General features: G+C 40.7%; 1 protein-coding gene across 1 annotated transcript in view; it reads right to left on the reverse strand.

Annotated features, from left to right (window-relative positions):
- The window catches only part of CNTNAP5 (contactin associated protein family member 5), an 868,401-nt gene that overhangs the window by 170,638 nt on the left and 679,348 nt on the right, over nucleotides 1-18,415 (reverse strand). Inside the window, exon 14 of the mRNA XM_007964645.3 lies at nucleotides 6,802-6,958. Within this exon, the coding sequence (XP_007962836.3) occupies nucleotides 6,802-6,958 (157 nt within the window). The remainder of the gene's footprint in view (nucleotides 1-6,801; nucleotides 6,959-18,415) is intronic.

Below are 18,415 nucleotides of genomic sequence, written 5' to 3' on the forward strand. Positions count from 1 at the left end.
AAATTTGACACCACTAGGAGGTATCCAGCATCATCTCATTCTGCGTCTCATGGGAAGGGAATGCAGGGTCCTTGGGAAGGGCAATGTCCTGGGGCCTGGATTAGACATGTAGTCACCAAAACAAAAGCCTATTTTGAAGGCAAATGTATACAAAGATAACTTTTGGAACAGGATGTTCACTTGTAGCTACTTTAAAAAAAATTATTGTTTAACTGAACAACAAAAAGTGTATATATTTGTAGGGTATAACGTGATGAGTTGACATATGTATAAATCGTGGAAAGGCTAAATCAAGCTACTTAACATATCTATCCCCTCACATGGAAACAATCTCAGTATCCATCAGTGAATAAATGAATAAGGAAAATGTGTATATTACCAATGAACTATTGTTCAAGCTTGGCAATTAAGAAAACCCTGTCCTTTTCAATAACATGAATGAACCTGGAATATATGATGTTAAGTGAAATAATCCAGGCATAGAAAGACAAATAACTACTTTTGGTAGCCAGAAGAAAACCAATCTGTAGCAAAAGGCATGTAGGTTAAAATTTGGTAAATATTTCTTGTGAGATAGTAAAACAAGAGTAATGGCTAACAAGGAAGTAAATTTCAACTAATCCTATCATGGCTATGGCCTGACCTATCTAAAACTACATTGGTAAAAATCTGTCTAACAGAAATCATTCACCTATCATTCATTCATGAATTTAGCAACATTTATTAAATAATTTCTCTGTAACAGAAAAGTAGAACCAAAGGCTAAATAGTAGCTTAAAGTTCCAGGATTCTATATGCTAAAAAAATAACATCCCATAAAAATATTCTATTCTTTAAGGAAAAGAATAAAAGATTTTCTTTTTTGGATTATCAAAAGACTGGAATTTACGCCTTACATCATTTTCTCTTCCTATTTTTGCCATATTACTTTATACAAGAGTACACTAAGGGCAAGAGGCAAAGAACAGAGTTACCAAAAATCAAATAAAAACTTCTGTACTTTCTTCTAAAATAAATAAAAGAATGTTCTACTGCTAAGTAAAAGAGCTTCATTTTAGTGCAACCTGGTTGTTTGGATGAGAAGACTCTTCATCTGGCCACGGGTCATCACCATGAGGGACATTGCACATTCTCTCTGCCTTCTCCAACATGCTGCTCCACCGGCCTTTGACCCCTCTTGCTGGATGACTGTTTTCCCACCTCCCACACAGCCCGACACTCTCCTGAGCTGTCTCCAGGGTCTGCAACCCAGAACTGTCACCAGAGTTTCCTTTCTTACTCTCAACAAGCCAGCACTCGAAAGTAGCTGGTTCAGAAACCATCTAATTGGGAGGATTCCTAGAGATTGAATGGTGATGTTGAAGAGAAGTTCCTTTGCAAACAGTCATTAATTACTAAAATTATTATTCTTTACATGTTCCTTTGCTTCTTCCTTTTTCATTACCATTTAGTGATTTGGTTGGGATAGAAACCCCTAGGAAATCAGCTAATTCAGATGTGTAGTTAAAGCTTTCCTCTTACTCGAAGAAGGAAATGTGCTTTTGAGGTTCACTGAGTGACTTTTTCTTCTCTCCCCACCCACCTCCATCTTGTGAGCTGTGTCACTTTCACTCACCCCGACAACATGCACTCATTATCTTCATTTACTTGAGTCTCATTGAAATGTATGTTATTCGGTTACAGCGGCTTGTTAAAATAGAACAAGATGGCCATGGTTGAATGCACCTATAGTCCCGATGCTTTGGGAGGCTGAGATGGAAGGATTGCTTCAACCCAAGCAATCAAGACCAGCCTGGGCAACAAAGTGAGACCCTTACTCAAAAAATAATGAAACAAAACAAGAAATTATCGATCACCAGAGGCTTAGAAGATGCCCCAGGTTCCCTAAGCACCCTGGCTTAGCAAAAAGAAGCATGCATGCTGCAGTGATGTGGTCTGAGAGATCGTAGGAGGATTCTCTCTAGCATCTTCACTGGCTGGCCATTATTCAAAATCCCAACGTTAGCAGCTCATTTGCCATACTCACTAAGTGCATCCTTAGATTCAGCTAAAATGTCTGCTCTGCCCCTTAGGCAAGCGACCTTGACCAAACCATTTATCATCTCTGAGCCTCAGTTTCTTTTTTCTGCGGAAAAGAAATAATAAAACCAAACTCAAGAGTTATTGAGATGTTAATATGAGATATAGTATATAACATACTAAGAATAATTCAGGCTATGATAGGTAACATTTAAGTGGCAATGTTATCTAGGAGTTGTAACATATTAAACTGCTATCCACTGGCTGCTATACAAGGCCAAGTCAGTTTTCTGATTAATTTCACAAAGGCAAAAACTTGAGGGAATTTTACAAGGCAAGAATATCCAAAGCTTCTCTGAGGCACACAGAACACCACTGATAGTAAACGAGGCACAGTGGTCTAAAACAAAATTTGAAATGTGTGGAAAGTCAGTCTGACCACATGTTGGTCAAGAAAGAAGTCGCAAGTATGTTGAACGTGATTAACTATTTCACAAGTGTGTCAGCTTTTGTATTTTTCCTTTCTGCAGTAAACAATAGAGTTTGATATATAAATAATAAATGCATTTTCACAAATATGCCTGGTCTCATGTGTGAATGCTTATCGTATGCCTATAATCCTTGTACAGACAAAGCTAGCTCACTGTTATTTCCATACCAGGAGCTTCGTAACCTGGATTTGACCTTCCTCCCTCCCTTTATCTTCTGTACATTTCTCACATGATGACTGTGCAACAACCACACCAATATATTGAGAGTGGTGATTTGTATATTATTTTACATTTCCCCCCCGCACACAGATGTTCCCCCCACCCCCACCCACTGCCTGTAGTACATCAGTTTGTTTATTTCTTTAGCTTCTTCTCTTCCTTCAAAACTTAACTGCTGTGTCTCTTCACAATCTAAATTTCCCAGCTCATTTCTACCCCAGGTTCAGGTACATCTGTGCTTATTTCTCTCACCAAATTTTTCAGACCCATGTATTCCTATTAGGTTGGTGCGACACTCATTGCGGTTTTTGCTATTACTTTTTTTTTTTTTTTTTTTTTGAGACAGAGTTTCGCTCTGCTGCCAGGCTGGAGTGCAGTGGCACCATCTCGGCTCAGTGCAAGCTCCTCCTGCTGGGTTCAAGCTATTCTCCTGCCTCAGCCTCCTGAGTAGCTGAAACTACAGGTGCACGCCACCACACCCAGCTAATTTTTGTATTTTTAGTAGAGATGGGGTTTCACCATGTTGTCCAGGTTGGTCTTGAGCTACTGACCTCGTGATCCGCCCATCTCAGGCTCCCAAAGTGCTGGGATTACAGGCGTGAGCCACTGTGCCCAGGCTTGCCACTACTTTTGAATGGCAAAAACCACAATTACTTTCTCACCCACCTAATAACTAACTAGCATTTTCTTTACACTGTCCTGAGGGTTCCTCAAGGGAAGTGACCGTAATGCCCTTGACTTTCTCTGCACAGCAGTCTATCTGTCTGGCACACAGTAGGCACTAAGTAAGTAAGCAATAAATCGGTAAATGTTGGATAAAGTAATACATACAGATGCTTCTATAATAAATTATTTATAAAAACCCTTTACCACAGGCTATGACTTGCACTAAGACAGTGAATGAAACTCAGAAGTGTTGAATCAGAATCTCAGCCTCTACTCCCTCTTGAGAATGACAGAAGGAACTTTCTGATCTGTTCTCACCTAGACTTTGCCCCAAGATGGTCAATATGCTACTCTGGGACATCCAGGAGTGAGGCAGGCATCCTTAAGAGGGGAAACTCAGTCCTTTTCTCTTGACCTTTGATAGGCAGATTGTTGAACAGGACTTTATCTAATAATAAATTCTGATGTCCTAAGAGAGGTCACTTGCCACAGAAAGTGACCCTGGATGGAAAATTTTCACTGGCTCTAAAGGAAATGGAAAGGGTCATGAAATACGTAACAACTTCTGGAGTCATCAAGGTGAGAGAAGACATTGTGAAGAATTCCTCTGAGCTCACTCTGGATGATGAAGTGAAATCATCAGATAAGGGGTTCAGAGGTTAGTGAAACAGTGAGCAGGTCAAAGGAGGGAGAGGCTGGGAGCTGAGTGGAAGAGAGCAGTGGAAAGTTTTAGGAAAGGAGACAGAGCACCTCAGTCCAATTAAGGGATATAAGGTCACGCTCCTCCCTGTCCCTCAGCGTGCAGTAAATGAAGCCTGGTTCATTTGATCCTGAGGAAGTGGAGACACTGAGGCAGTGTTCAGTAGGCAAATGTCCTATAAAGAAAGGGGTAAAGGAGAAGAAACACTGAGCAAAGATCAAGAAGGCAACTAAGAAAGGACTCAGAGTCTGCCAGGAGCATTGGCTCACGCCTGTAATCCCAGCACTTTGGGAGGTCGAGGCAGGTGAATCATGAGGTCAGGAGCTTGAGATCAACCTGACCAACATGGAGAAACCCCATCTGTACTAAAAATTAGCCGGGCGTGGTGGTGTGCCCTGTAATCCCAGCTACTCAGGAGCCTGAGGCAGGAGAATTGCTTCAACCTGAGAGGCAGAGGTTGCAGTGAGCTGAGATCGTGTCACTGCACTCCAGCTTGGGTGACAGAGGGAGACTCCATTGAAAGAAAGAAAGAAAGAGAGAGAGAGAAAGAGAGAAAGAGAGAGAGAGAAAGAGAGAGAGAGAAAGAAAGAGAGAGAGAGAAAGAAAGAAAGAGAAAGAAAGAAAGAGGAAGGGAGGGAGGGAGGGAAGGAAGGAAGGGAGGAAGGAAGGAAGGAAGGAAGGAAGGAAGGAAGGAAGGAAAGGAGGGAGGGAGGAAGGGGGAGGTGAGAAGAGGGGGAAGGGGAGGGAAGGGGAGGGGAGGGGGGAGGGGAGGGAAGGGGAGGGGAGGGGGGAGAGGAGGGCGGGGAGGGGTCTGAGTCAAGAGTAACTAGGAGAAGCACTTCTACCTATTCCAGCTCCTATATCTATTTCTTTGATTACACACATAGTGTTTAATATGCACTGTGAGAGTAAACTTATAAATCAAAGGAATGAGTGAATCCAAGCGACTGGGAGCAGACGTTTTGAATATGTTTTATGGCAGCACGACCATCTAACACTTCAACACACCTCCCAAGCTCGTAGGTGACATTGTGATAATTCTCTTCTTTAAAGATGGTCTAAATTAATGTGTTCAACTAATTACCACTGAATGTCTTCTGTAGGTCTTGAGAGGTATAATGTTTAAAGAGTCATGGCCTCCACCCGGGATACAAATCATAGTTGGTTGTAGGCATCTGCAATAATGAGATGGAATTCACTGGAGGATAAAGTGGGGGCTCAAGGAATGCAGAAGCCCATTCTACCTGTGGTTACCTATATCTAATTTCACCTACATGAAGAGGCAAGATTCATTACCATATAACTTCGGCCAGCTTGAGTTTAGGAGAAGGCAGTCAGGTAACCTGCCCTGGTGCCTAAGCAGCCCTAGGGTGTTCTGAAGAGATAATTCCCATCTCCTGGGATCCAATGAAGACAAATGCCTGGTCCTTTCCTTGCTGAACTGAGATTTTAGCTTAACCTTATATTTTATGTGAAATAGTCCTTGTTGTTAACAGTTTGAGGAGTGAGTAAAAATATTAAAGGGAAATTTGGGGATTGAGACCAGCTTAACATAAGAATTTTTAATTAAAATTGAGCAGCATTTGACAAAGTAAGCAAAATTGCAAAGCCAAAACCAAAGAATGCTTTAAATTCAGTCAAAGAAAAAGTATATTTGGAAATGTTCTGTACATATCTTCGCAATCAATACAGTAAAAACCTAGCAGCACACCTGGAGGATAAAAGAAGAGTAAATGTAATGGGCATGGAAGCTTCAAACTAAATTCGTTTTGCAGAAGTAAGTTGGTGTGGGAGACTAAGAGAAACCCTGGCTGCAGAAACCGCTGATTTCTAATTCTGTATCTATCCCTTGACCGACATGTTTGACACTGGGAAAATTATTTAACATCTCTGCAATAGATACTACTCAACATTATGAAGCAAAAGTAAGACAATTATATGAAATTTAATAGATGCTCAATAAATATACATTTCCTTTGTATGTGTTCATTGGTAGCAAAAGGGAAGGCGGGTGATTGAAACATCAATGGGAGCGTGAAGAAACAGCCTATATAACCCCACATCCCTGTCTCTCTCACTCTCTCCCCCCAAAACCTATAGTCCACATATCATTAATATCCTGACTCAATTGCAAAGCTCAATATTACATGTCATTCCTTGTTTGAAATGGGAAGCTCTGAATATAAGAAACTGATGGAGGCCAGGTGCAGTGGCTCACACCTGTAATCCCAGCACTTTGGGAAGCTGAGTCAGGTGGATCACGAGGTCAAGAGATCGAGACCATCCCGGCCAACATGGTGAAACCCCGCCTCAACTAAAAATACAAGAAAAAAAAAAAAAAGAGCTGGGCGTGGTGGTGTGTGCCTGTACTCCCAGCTACTCGGGAGACTGAGGCAGGAAAATCTCTTGAACCTGGGAGGCGGAGGTTGCCGTGAGCTGAGATCACGACACCGCACTCTAGCCTGGTGACAGAGCGAGACAACAACAAAAAGAAGCTGATGGTATGACAACATGCTTCTATGTGACAAACATCAGTTATACTGAAAATACTAGAATTGACCATTTTCAAAGTTAAAAAAATGGTCACCATCGGGGCACTCCGGTTTGTATTGAGCGTCTCATCCATGTCCTTCTGTCTTGGGGAAATTTTATACATCAATTCATGTGCTTTCTCTATAATTGCAGAAAGATGGAGATTCTCATTACCATTCATCCTTGTCAGCGTCGCAATTGCAAAAGTGCTGAATGTCCAGGCAGCTCTCGTCTAGGCCACACTCACACTGCTGGACCCCAGGAGGAGAACCTCCCCAGTAAGGGTGCCTTTCATTGGACCGCCCAATCCACCAGGTAAATGGTGTTCCATCTGGAAGACAAGATATTCCACCAGTCAGGGCAGGGCAAGCCTGAAGTAACACAGGGGATGGCACAGAAACTGAGCTGAAAATATCTTGGAGAATAGATGTATATAGATAATCTCCTTCCCTTCCTGTCTTCTTCCCTCCCTCACTTCCCCTCTTCCCTGTGCTTGCTTTCTTCATTTCCTTGTTTCGTCATCTCATTTTTCTGTTCTTTCTTTTTTTGTCTCTGTCTTTCTTTCTCACTCTTTCTATATATTTAAATTTGTATTTATACACCTATGCACACCCATATATGTACACATATAAACAACATTTTCATCGAAATGTTTATATAGTCAAATATTGATGAATGGCAATGTTGAGAGGCAGTGTCGCAGAATTAAATTCTTACCAGATAAGGCACAACTGAGTAAGTTCGGTCAGAATTTAGACCAAAATTTTTAATATATGAATTTTTAAAAATAGTAACTTTCTTTTACAACTACCAAAGAGAAAATGAGAACACCAGGGCAAAGATTAGCCTGACCTCTGTTCTCAGTTCTGGGTAGACAATGAGGAAGTTAGAGACTCGGGTGAACAAGAGGTTGGCTGTGTAAGAGAGCTGATTCTGACTGTCTCCCATTGATTTCTCTCATGATAATAGTAGCCCCACATTTACCATATCTTCTGATTTTGTTTTTTAAAAAGAAGTCATACATTCCAAGCTGAAAGATTTGGGAGAAAAAAAAAAAATAAAAGCACTGTGAAGGCTGATAATGTGTGGGCCTGAACAAACCCTTGTGAAGGTTATATTTAACCCAAATAACGCTGGTATGCAACCTGTGATTTCCAGTCTGTATATCTAACTAGAAACCATTTTTGAGTCTTGTCCTTCTCAATTTTTTTTCTTTACAAAATGTAATTTAGTGAAACCTTTTGGATATTTATGATTGAGAATATTTCATTAGCTTAGAATTATCATTCTGAAAGTGATACTGTATCCAAAACAAGATAGGTAGAGATGGAAATGTTATACACTTTTAGACTGAAGGATATGAGGCCTGGGCTCCCTTTGGTAATTGCCTTTTTTTTTTTCTTTGAGACAGAGTCTCACTCTGTCGCCCAGACTGGAGTGCAGTGGTGTGATCTTGGCTCACTGCAAGCTCTGCCTCCCGGATTTACACCATTCTCCTGCCTCAGCCTCCCGAGTAGCTGGGACTACACTTGCCTGCCACCACACCTGGCTACTTTTTTTGTAATTTTAGTAGAGACAAGGTTTCACCGTGTTAGTCAGGATGGTCTTGATCTCCTGACTTCATGATCTGCCCACCTCGGCCTCCCAAAGTGCTGGGATTATAGGCGTGAGCCACCGCGCCCGGCCGGTAATTGTCTTATTTGTGTGTGATATACAACAGGTGCTTAACATGTGCTTATTTAAAAAATGAAAGAAATATTTATTAAGGGCCACTTTATATCATTTACAATTTTACAGTAGACTAATAGGAATTATCTGAGGATGTTACTAGGATGAAATTTTGCCTAATCAAGATTCTAGTTTATATGCATATTTTTAGGTGCAAACATAAAAATCACAATTAATCTCTCTATATAAATAACAACAATTTTCTCTTACTTGGCTCCAGGCTAACATCCCTATGAAAGCCACTGAGGTAAGTAGGAAGAGACCAGGCAACCTAGAGCTTTCAATCATCTGAAGGTCATGAGTAAAACATACAGAAGATACTTTGAAAAGCAACAGCATTTTAGGGGTGCTGATTCATGAAGCAGAGGGCCTGGAGGACCGCAGTCATCCCAACATGGCACTCCACACTCTGCCTAAAGTAAGTTCAATTCCTATGTCGTCTTTAAAGCTGGAGTTTCAATTAGAGATGTCTGTTAACTAGTGTGTTCTTTTAAAGAAAAGTTATAAACAATATGAATTCATTTTCTTGAGTTTCAAATAACTATAAATCACCGTAAAATGCTACACATGAATTGCTTTCTTCCTAAATCCCTGCTTAGGTGAGTCAAGCATACATGGCCCAGAGGACTGGCAGGCTTATTCGGAGCATGGAGCACATTCAGGACTGGAGTAAGCTTTGGTGGGTCATCGAAGCATGAGTCCAGCCAGCATGAGGGTGAAGCATTTTGTATTTGAATACATTTGTCAGTGTTGTCCTTGGGTCCAAAAATGGAAAGAAATCTCTCAAACTCTCCCTCCTTCCAGCAGCCCAGGCCTCTCCTCTCAGACTCTAGAATCCAGACTACACAGTCAAATCCCATGTCAGCAAGAGTTACTTTATGAACTACCGGAAAGGCTATAAGCACAATAATTGCATCATTACTAATGGTATAAGCTCTGAACAGCCAATTTGTGTGCAACTTCTGGTGGATGTGTTGCTTCTAGTAGATTTACCAATTCTTATTTGGTGTTTTCACTCCCTAGAAGTTCCATTAGCAGCCCAACTCTTAGTTCTCTTTTGAATCCATCAACATCTTGCACCAATTTGGCCTCTAATGTCTCTCTCCTAATGTCTGGCTTAAAGGTTGAGAAGTTTAAAAGTTAAAAAATGTTTTAACCAATTGACTTTCAACAAACAAGAAGAAAAAGGTAGAGAACAAAAAATTATATATGTATATATGAAAACAGGAGTATTGCTAAATTTTCCCTCTAGATGTCCCATCTTTGTGTCTTGGTCCCTGTGGAGTATTGGAGAGATTCTAGCAAATGAAGCTACTGAGGATCAAACAGGGGTTTGACTCGCTTGAAGTCTTGACTCTAACCATGTAGTTGGGAAGAAAAAACACATCCTGGGCTGCAAATTTTGGCCATTGCAGAAATTGAATTTTTTCTTTCCTGACAGGAGGTTCTTTCAAAAGTGAAGGAAAATAGCACAATTATAAATATTTTATTTTAAAAAATATGCATTCATTCAACAAACATTTACTAAGGATTTATACTGTTTCAGACATGGTTCTAGGCACTTGGAATAAATCAGGTAAGACAACATACCAAAATGAAGAAACAAACAAAACATGCCCTCCCTGTCGTTACATTGTAATGAGGAGCAAATGGCAATAATAACATTTAAATAATTTAGCATTTAGAAAGGGATAAGAGGTATGTTGTAGTAGTCGGTTTTCATGCTGCTGATAAAAACACACCTAAGACTAGGTAATTTACAAAGAAAAAGAGGATTAATGGACTCACAATTCCATCTGACTGGGAAGGCCTCACAGACATGGTGGAAGGCAAAAGACATGTCTTATATGGTGGTGGACAAGAGAGAATGGAGTGCCAAGTGAAAGGGGAAACCCCTTATGAAATCATCAGATCTTGTAAGACTTACTACCACGAGAACGGCATGGGGCAAATTGCCCCCATGATTCAATTATCTCCCACCGGGTCCCTCCCACAATACATGGGAATCATGGGAGTTACAGTTCAGGATAAGATTTGGGTGGGGACATAGCCAAATCATATCATATAGGGAAAATACAGAACAGGCTAAGGAGAGCAAGTGTGCTGTGAAGAAGGGTATATTGCAGTTTTAAACCACACAAATCAGGAAAGACTTTGATGAAAAGATATCCTGAGCAAAACTTGTAGGCCACGGGTAAGTCACCTGTGGTCATCTGGAAAATCTCATTGCAGACAAAGGAAATGAACAACATAAAGAACAAATCAGGGCATTTTTTAGAATCTATGGCTAGGTTTTTAAACTGCACTTTGCAAAATGTTGCAAATGCTCTGATAGGAAGGTTTAACAGGAAAAAAAAATGGGCAGCATAAAACAGATAAAATAGAATTTAGTTGATCAGGTTCTTGAACAGAAGCTAAGAATTCCCTCTGCCTGTTCCAAGGCAAAAGGTATTTATTATGAAGATGCTGGACTGCCACAGAATCATAAATATAAAATCCTGCCCAGCTGGCTGCCCCTGAATGCCAAACGCCTAGAGACCAATTCAGTCAACATGCTGTCTGCACCACCACCACCTCCCTGCAAGTATCTCGAGCTGCAACCCTGTCTCCCCAAAGATGTGTTTCTGCAGCCCCTGTGTCTGCAAAAAAAGAAGGTTCACATGGAGCCTGTTTCCTGGGGCTATCTTCCCATCAAAGCATCTCACAGGTGGGGTTGATGGATAAAGCACAAGTTGCATGCTTGAGTCCCAGCTGGAAAGGAGATTGGGGATTTAAATTCTGACTTCTTTGCTGTGGAGGCAGAACTCACAACACATTTCCCCCTAACACAGACATGTTATTCAAAAGCTAAGCAGACACTTAGTATCTCTTAATGGGTCAATATTTTAAATCTCTGAAATCTCTATTTCTTCCACCAAATGGGATTATTGATCCAAATATGAACCTATTCTGATGCTTCTGATAAACAAAGAACTCTATGAAATCTGGTGAGCAGAGATTAGGGAGGTTCCACAACTTTGCTTTGACAACCAGGAAGGCACTTTGCTTTGACAAGAAGCAAATGGGGACAAATTGTGTCTACCCTCCAGCTGCCTGCATGTGACATAGATATTTCTCCACAGTAGAGGTCTGCGTTATGCACTGTGCTTCCAGCGCCTGGGGCTCCGGGGATTTGTGAGGCCAGCTCCTTGACTAGGAAGCCAGAGTTTTCATACACATCCCCAGAAGCCACGCAATGCAAGGACTTCCACGAAAGAGCCAAGACTAAGAAAGCAAGAGGATTTGATTTGCATTTATGAGATACCATCTCACACCAGTTAGAATGGCGATCATTAAAAAGTCAGGAAACAACAGGTGCTGGAAAGGATGTGGAGAAATAGGAACACTTTTACACTGTTGGTGGGATTGTAAACTAGTTCAACCATTATGGAAAACAGTATGGCGATTCCTCAAGGATCTAGAACTAGAAGTACCTTTGACCCAGCCATCCCATTACTGGGTATATACCCAAAGGATTATAAATCATGCTGCTATAAAGACACATGCACACGTATGTTTATTGCGGCACTATTCACAATAGCAAAGACTTGGAATCAACCCAAATGTCCATCAGTGACAGACTGGATTAAGAAAATGTGGCACATATACACCATGGAATACTATGCAGCCATAAAAAAGGATGAGTTTGTGTCCTTTGTAGGGACATGGATGCGGCTGGAGACCATCATTCTCAGCAAACTATCACAAGAACAGAAAACCAAACACCGCATGTTCTCACTCATAGGTGGGAACTGAACAATGAGATCACTTGGACTCGGGAAGGGGGACATCACACACCAGGGCCTATCATGGGGAGGGGGGAGGGGGGAGGATTGCATTGGGAGTTATACCTGATGTAAATGACGAGTTGATGGGTGCTGATGAGTTGATGGGTGCAGCACACCAACATGGCACAAGTATACATATGTAACAAACCTGCACGTTATGCACATGTACCCTAGAACTTAAAGTATAATAATAATAAAAAATAAATTAAAAAAAAAATAGAAAGCAAGAGGACTGGGACCTGATGGGAGACTCCTCCAGGAACTCCCAGCAGTAGCCTCAAAGCTCTTAGAGAGTTGGCAAAGTCCTCTGTAAGCAGGATATAAAAAATACGACTGAGGCATTGCATAAGTTTACATTACGTCTATGCAAATATTATGTCATATGACCTCATGCATTTAAACAAGGTATGGGAAAACTCAAATTACATGTGTATGTGTGTGTGTGTGTGTGTCTGTGTGTGTATAATATATTCAATATATATGTATACATATATAAATCCTCCTAAGAAAGTATTTGTTTTAGAATGTACACAGTAAGTGATCACAGAAGGTGATCTTACACACTGCCACACCATAATAATACTATAGCACAATGCAGTGTCAGCGTTGAGTGCTGGAACCTTTTCAGGATCTCCCTACCCCAAGTTTCAAGGAGACAACCATGAGTGTGTTTTGCTTTGTTGCAGACAACATGCAAATTGAGAGGCACAGTTTAAGTCCTGTAGCTGCCTTCTTTTCAAATGTTCAGTGTCTTTCTGAGTTTTTACTCGAAGTATTTTTATGGACCTAAATTATTTCCCAATTTTAAAGTACCTAGAGTATTCAACAAACAAATTAAAAGAAAAAAATTTGCAAAACTACTATTTAACCCATTTGGCAGAGCAGACCGCATAAGGGTAGGTTGTCTTAGGTCTGTCTATAAAACTCCTTGCCAGTGAACTTCCCTCAGTCATTTCAACACAGTGAGCCTCTTCCCCTCTTAATCACGGTAGACGTAAAGTCCAAATATCTGCACTGTTTCTCCACTGCAGAAATTTCTAGATGTGTTTTACCTCCAATTTAGATTGCCAGCCTCAGGTTTCCATTTTCCTAATTATCCTAAACAGGATAATGCATCATAAACTTGGAGAATTATTATCTCAATTGAGTCACAAAAAGACAGAAACAAAAAATAAAATTGCATACTCTAGAAGGTCTTATAAAGAGAACGTAAGTTTGGGGAGGGAACATATGTGTGACAGAAAGAAAGAGATAATAAGGAGGAGGAGGAGGTAGAGAAAGTAAAAGCGGGAAGCAATATTGCATCCTCATTTGTTAAATCAGAGATTTCAGTCCATATAGACTCCTTTATGAACTGTTTCATAAAAGTATTAGACTTGAATTTAAATCATTCCAGCAGGTCAAGTCTAGGGATTTTGCTAATGAGTGGATAACCACACTATCCTGACCCTAAAATTTCCTCATGTAGAATAGGTATGTATTATATGCAGAGAAATGGTTCAAAGACAGAGAAAATATATATGTTTTATAGAAGACCTAAACACAAATCTAATTTGTACATGCTTAGATCAAATGATGATTTTTATAATGTAAGAAACTGAGTAGATTTCATACACGTGAGTTGCACAATTGTATGGCTTAATCATTGCAAGCTGTTGAACGTAATTCAAACTGGAGATCTCTCTGTAATCTTGCAATTGTTTCAATTAAAGTCTTGACAACTGGAAAGCAGTAAATACAACAGCTTCCTGGTGGTAACTACAGCTATGGCCAAGAGCATCTGGGCTCTTCCCATTGCTATGAACAGTCCAAGAAAAATTCCAGACGATATCAGAATGGAGCTAGAAAGTTCCATAGATATATACAGACAGTGCTCTGTTGAGCTGTTGTTGTCATTGTGGTTATCGTTTTCCTTTACATTTTTCTAAGTTCAGATGTAACGTATTCTCATGGCCTTAGATTCTGACAAACTCAGTATGCCAACACGAAGAGTTTTAGTCCTCATTTCTTTTATTCGTACAATATTTGAAGTTGTAGGAGTAAAAGATGAGCAAATCTTCATGGCAGTGGGTTTATGGGTGGAGTAAACCCCCCGCCCCACCTGATGTGAGGCTTGGCCTTGCTACTTGTGTAGCTCCATGGAATGTGTGCAGAAATGATAATGGTTCAGTTCGAGTGTAGACCTCAAGAGCCATGCATGTTTCCACTTGCCCTTCCAGAGCTTCCTTGACATAACCCTGGGAACACGCCCCAGGAGGTCATGACCTCTCCAGTCACGGCCCCAGAATGTAACTCAGGAAGCAGTTACCCAGTGGATGCACAGAGAAGTGAGCGTGAGATTAAGGACTGTACGTTGTATGTCACTAAGCTTTGGCAACCGGTTATATAACGTTTTTGCAACAATAACTGACAAAATACAAATTAGATATAAACCACGTGAAAATAAATTCTGTAGGGGTTATAAAGAAGTACATAGAAAGACCAATGATGGCTCTAATTTCAAGATGTTTGTAATATGGTTAGAAACCCCTAGTGTCTTTCCCAGGCGCCCTTCTTCCTTCCCACATGTGATTTACATAAACCTAATCTGGGTTCACCTGGAGTCTGTCCCAACCCAGCCCCAGTGACTGGCTGTGTACACTGACTTCCATGCCTTTGTCTCCTTCAAACACGGTGCTGGGCTGTCACTGCAATGTAGATAGCAGTTTTCCATGATGGTAATGGTCCTGCCTCATCTTTTTAAGTCTCGATGCCACTTACTCATGCATTCAGTTAAAAATTCTTCAGAGAACTTTGAAGGAACTATTCTCACAACTGGTCATTTAACTGTAACCTAATGAAACCAGATCTTGCACAGCTTTCTCACAGCCTCTGCCCATGGGATGATGCAAAATTGAAAGTTGTGTGTGTGTGTGTGTGTATGTGTATACACACATATATATAATTAATTATATGTAAATTAACTATTACATTTGTATTGTATAAAATTACAAATTCATGTATAAATTCAAAATATAATTCACAAATTATATAATTAAATATAATGATGTGAATTTCATATATTACATTCAATGGTTTAACTGTATGCTGTGAAAGGTCATGGTGTAATATGTCAGTGATAAAAACTTTAATGAACTTTTGCTACCCTAAAAGAGCTCATAACACTTAGAGGAAGGAGGCCCCACACACAGCTAAGAGTAATGAAAGTCAGAATGAGATCAGTGCCAAAGAGAGCAGTTAATAAAATTCTAGAAAAGCCCAGAGTAAGAAACTATGACTTCTCACCAGGGGTTGTGGGAACAGTTTTATGCAAATGGTGGCATCTGAGCAGAGGCTCAGAGGCTTGGTGTTGAGGAGGACTTCGACAAAGTGTGCCGTGGAGAAAGAATTTGTGTAGGTAAGGATCACAAAGAAAAGGAGATCTGTTTTTCACTGCAGTCGTCTTTAGGAAATGACTGTTTGGAATAATGAGATTTCTGTACATACTAAACATGCTTTATTTCATTGCTTGTAGTTAAGCACTGGGGGCTTAAAAAATAAATCTACAAGAAGAGGCCACCAAAGTTATAAGGCTAAGAGATTACCAGCAATTGCAGTTACATGTCTCACTGTATGAACAAAATACACACCATTGAAATGCTGATTTAGAAAAGAAGATTCTGCCAACAAAAGGAAGTGTTTTATATGCTCTTTCTTTCTACATAGAATATCATTTCTGAGAAAACATTTAGTCAGAAAGAAAAACAACTTCATCCATCTTGGAAAATAACGGCAGGCATTCATCAAAGTCAATCTTCGTCTTCCCGCTTGCTGGTCAGGATCATTAATTCAGAACATATGTCTAATAGTGTGATTAAGGGCTAGTCTGTGACATTAGAAATTAACATTTTTATAATGTTGTTCAATGTTCTCTTCTCCCTGCCTATTGAATTGAAGTGAGCCAAAAAGAGAGAGGGAGAAACAGAAAAGATTAATGGTACTGCCTCTCAAAACAAATGATAAAAGTCACTTTGAGGGGATCATTTCAAGCTGGATTAGACAAAGCTCTCTAGAATGTACCATGGGGATCCTTCATGGTTAGACAAAGAGATGGACAACGTGATTAACTTGCATGATTCTTTTGGCATTGTGTGAATTTTTGTAGAGTATAAAAATACTTTTTATTTTATTGTATAATTTTTTCTTAAGAACCTTAGTGAAGAATCCCAGTAAGGTTAAATGACATTTAGAGTCACATGGTGACTGAGCAAAATGTGGGCTGCGGGCTCTGGACACCTGAGACCCCGCACAGCTCCTGTCCCGAACATCGTCCTTCACAAAGGCTCCCAGGCCTTGATTCTTTTTTCCTTCCTTCCTTTTCCTTCCTTCCTTCCTTCCTTCTTTCCTTCCCTCCTTCCTTTTCCTTCCTTCCTTCCTTCCCTCCTTCCTTTTCCTTCCTTCCTTCCTTCCTTCTTTCCCTCCTTCCTTTCCCTCCCTTCCTTCCTTCCTTCCTTCCTTCCTTCCCTTTCTTTTCCTTCCTTCCTTCCCTCCCTCCCTCCCTTCCTTCCTTCCTTCTTTTCCTTCCTTCCCTCCCTCCCTCCCTCCTTCCCTCCCTCCCTCCCTTCCTTCCTTTTCCTTCCTTCCTTTTCTTTTCCTTCTTTCCTTCCTTCCTTCCCTTCCCTCCCTCCTTCCTTCCCTTCCTTCCTTCCTTTCTTTTCCTTCCTTCCTTCCTGCCTTCCCTTCCTTCCTTCCTTCCCTCCCCCCTTCCTTCCTTCCTTCCTTCCTTCCCTCCCTCCTTCCTTTCCTTCCTTCCTTCCTTTCTTTCTTTTCCTTCCTTCCTTCCTGCCTTCCCTTCCTTCCTTCCTTCCCTCCCTCCCTCCCTCCCTCCTTCCTTCCTTCCCTCCCTCCCTCCCTCCCTCCCTCCTTCCTCCCTCCCTCCCTCCCTCCCTTCCTTCCTTCCTTCCTTCCTTCATTCCTTCCTTCCTTCCTTCCTTTTTCCTTCTTTCCTTCCCTCCTTCCCTCTCTCCCTCCCTCTTTCTTTCTTTCTCTTTCTTTTTCTTTCCTTCCTTCCTTCCTTCCTTTTTTTTTTTTTGGAGTCTCATGCTCTCTCTCAGGCTGGAGTACAGTGGCACAATCTCGGCTCACTGCAACCTCCACCTCCCGGGTTCAAGCAATTCTCCTGCCTCAGCCTCCTGAGTAGCTGGGACTACAGGCGTGTGCCACCACACCCAGCTAATTTTTTATTTTTAGTAGAGACGGGGTTTCACCATGTTGGCCAGGCTGGTCTTGAACTCTTGACCTCAGTTGATCTGCCTGCCTCAACCTCCCAAAGTGCTGGGATTACAGGCGTGAGCCACCACGCCTGGCATACCTTGATACTTTCCAATGTGCTGGAAATATCATGAAATAACATGAGCCTTACAGATAAAAAAGAACATTCTGAGACACTCTTATAAATCTGTAGGAAATGATAACAATAAAGGAACAACTCAGCATTGGAGTAAGATCTTCAGTTTACTACACAATTTCTCCCATAGGACAAAAGCACTAGTTTTCAAATGCAGAGTGAGAAGAAAGGAGGACTCTCAGCTCTTCATCAAGCTGTGATGTAGTAAAGAAACCTCTATTGTGTTAGGCCACAGAGATTTGGTGTGGGGCATGTTCATGACTACAGCATAGTTTAACCTATACTGATTCACACAGTAAAAAAAAAAAAAAAGAAAAAAAAAAAAAAAAGAAAAACAGAGTTGGAAAAGCAAAATACCTGATATGTACATACAGTCATAGAAACTGAGAATTGCAATAAATCTGACTACTAAAGCCATTGTGTATATTTATACTTATGATACTAATAAAAACATCCAGAATTAATTGAGCATTTAAAATATTTGAGGCAGATTCATGCTTTTTTTATGTTCTAGCTTATTTAGTCCCTACAAGAACCCTATGAGGTAAATGCCTTTATTTTCACTTTGCAGATGAGAAAACAAAGGCATAGATAGAGGTAAAATTACTTGCTAGTAACTCAGCTAGTTGATGACAGACCCTAGCTACAGTCACACTGATCTCTTTTGTGGGTAATTACAATAGACTCAAAAGTAAAATGCTTGCCACCATTTTTGTTCCAACTTCCAGAAGTTATTTTTGTAGCATCCAAAAGGGATTTTTAAAGTATGGACCATGTGATTTACCTCTGCTTGAAATTTCCCAATAGTTCCCTATTGCAACAAGAAACAAATCCCACCTTCTTACCG

The sequence above is a fragment of the Chlorocebus sabaeus genome, chromosome 10 (genome assembly GCF_047675955.1).
Source record: "Chlorocebus sabaeus isolate Y175 chromosome 10, mChlSab1.0.hap1, whole genome shotgun sequence".
Taxonomy (NCBI): domain Eukaryota; kingdom Metazoa; phylum Chordata; class Mammalia; order Primates; family Cercopithecidae; genus Chlorocebus; species Chlorocebus sabaeus.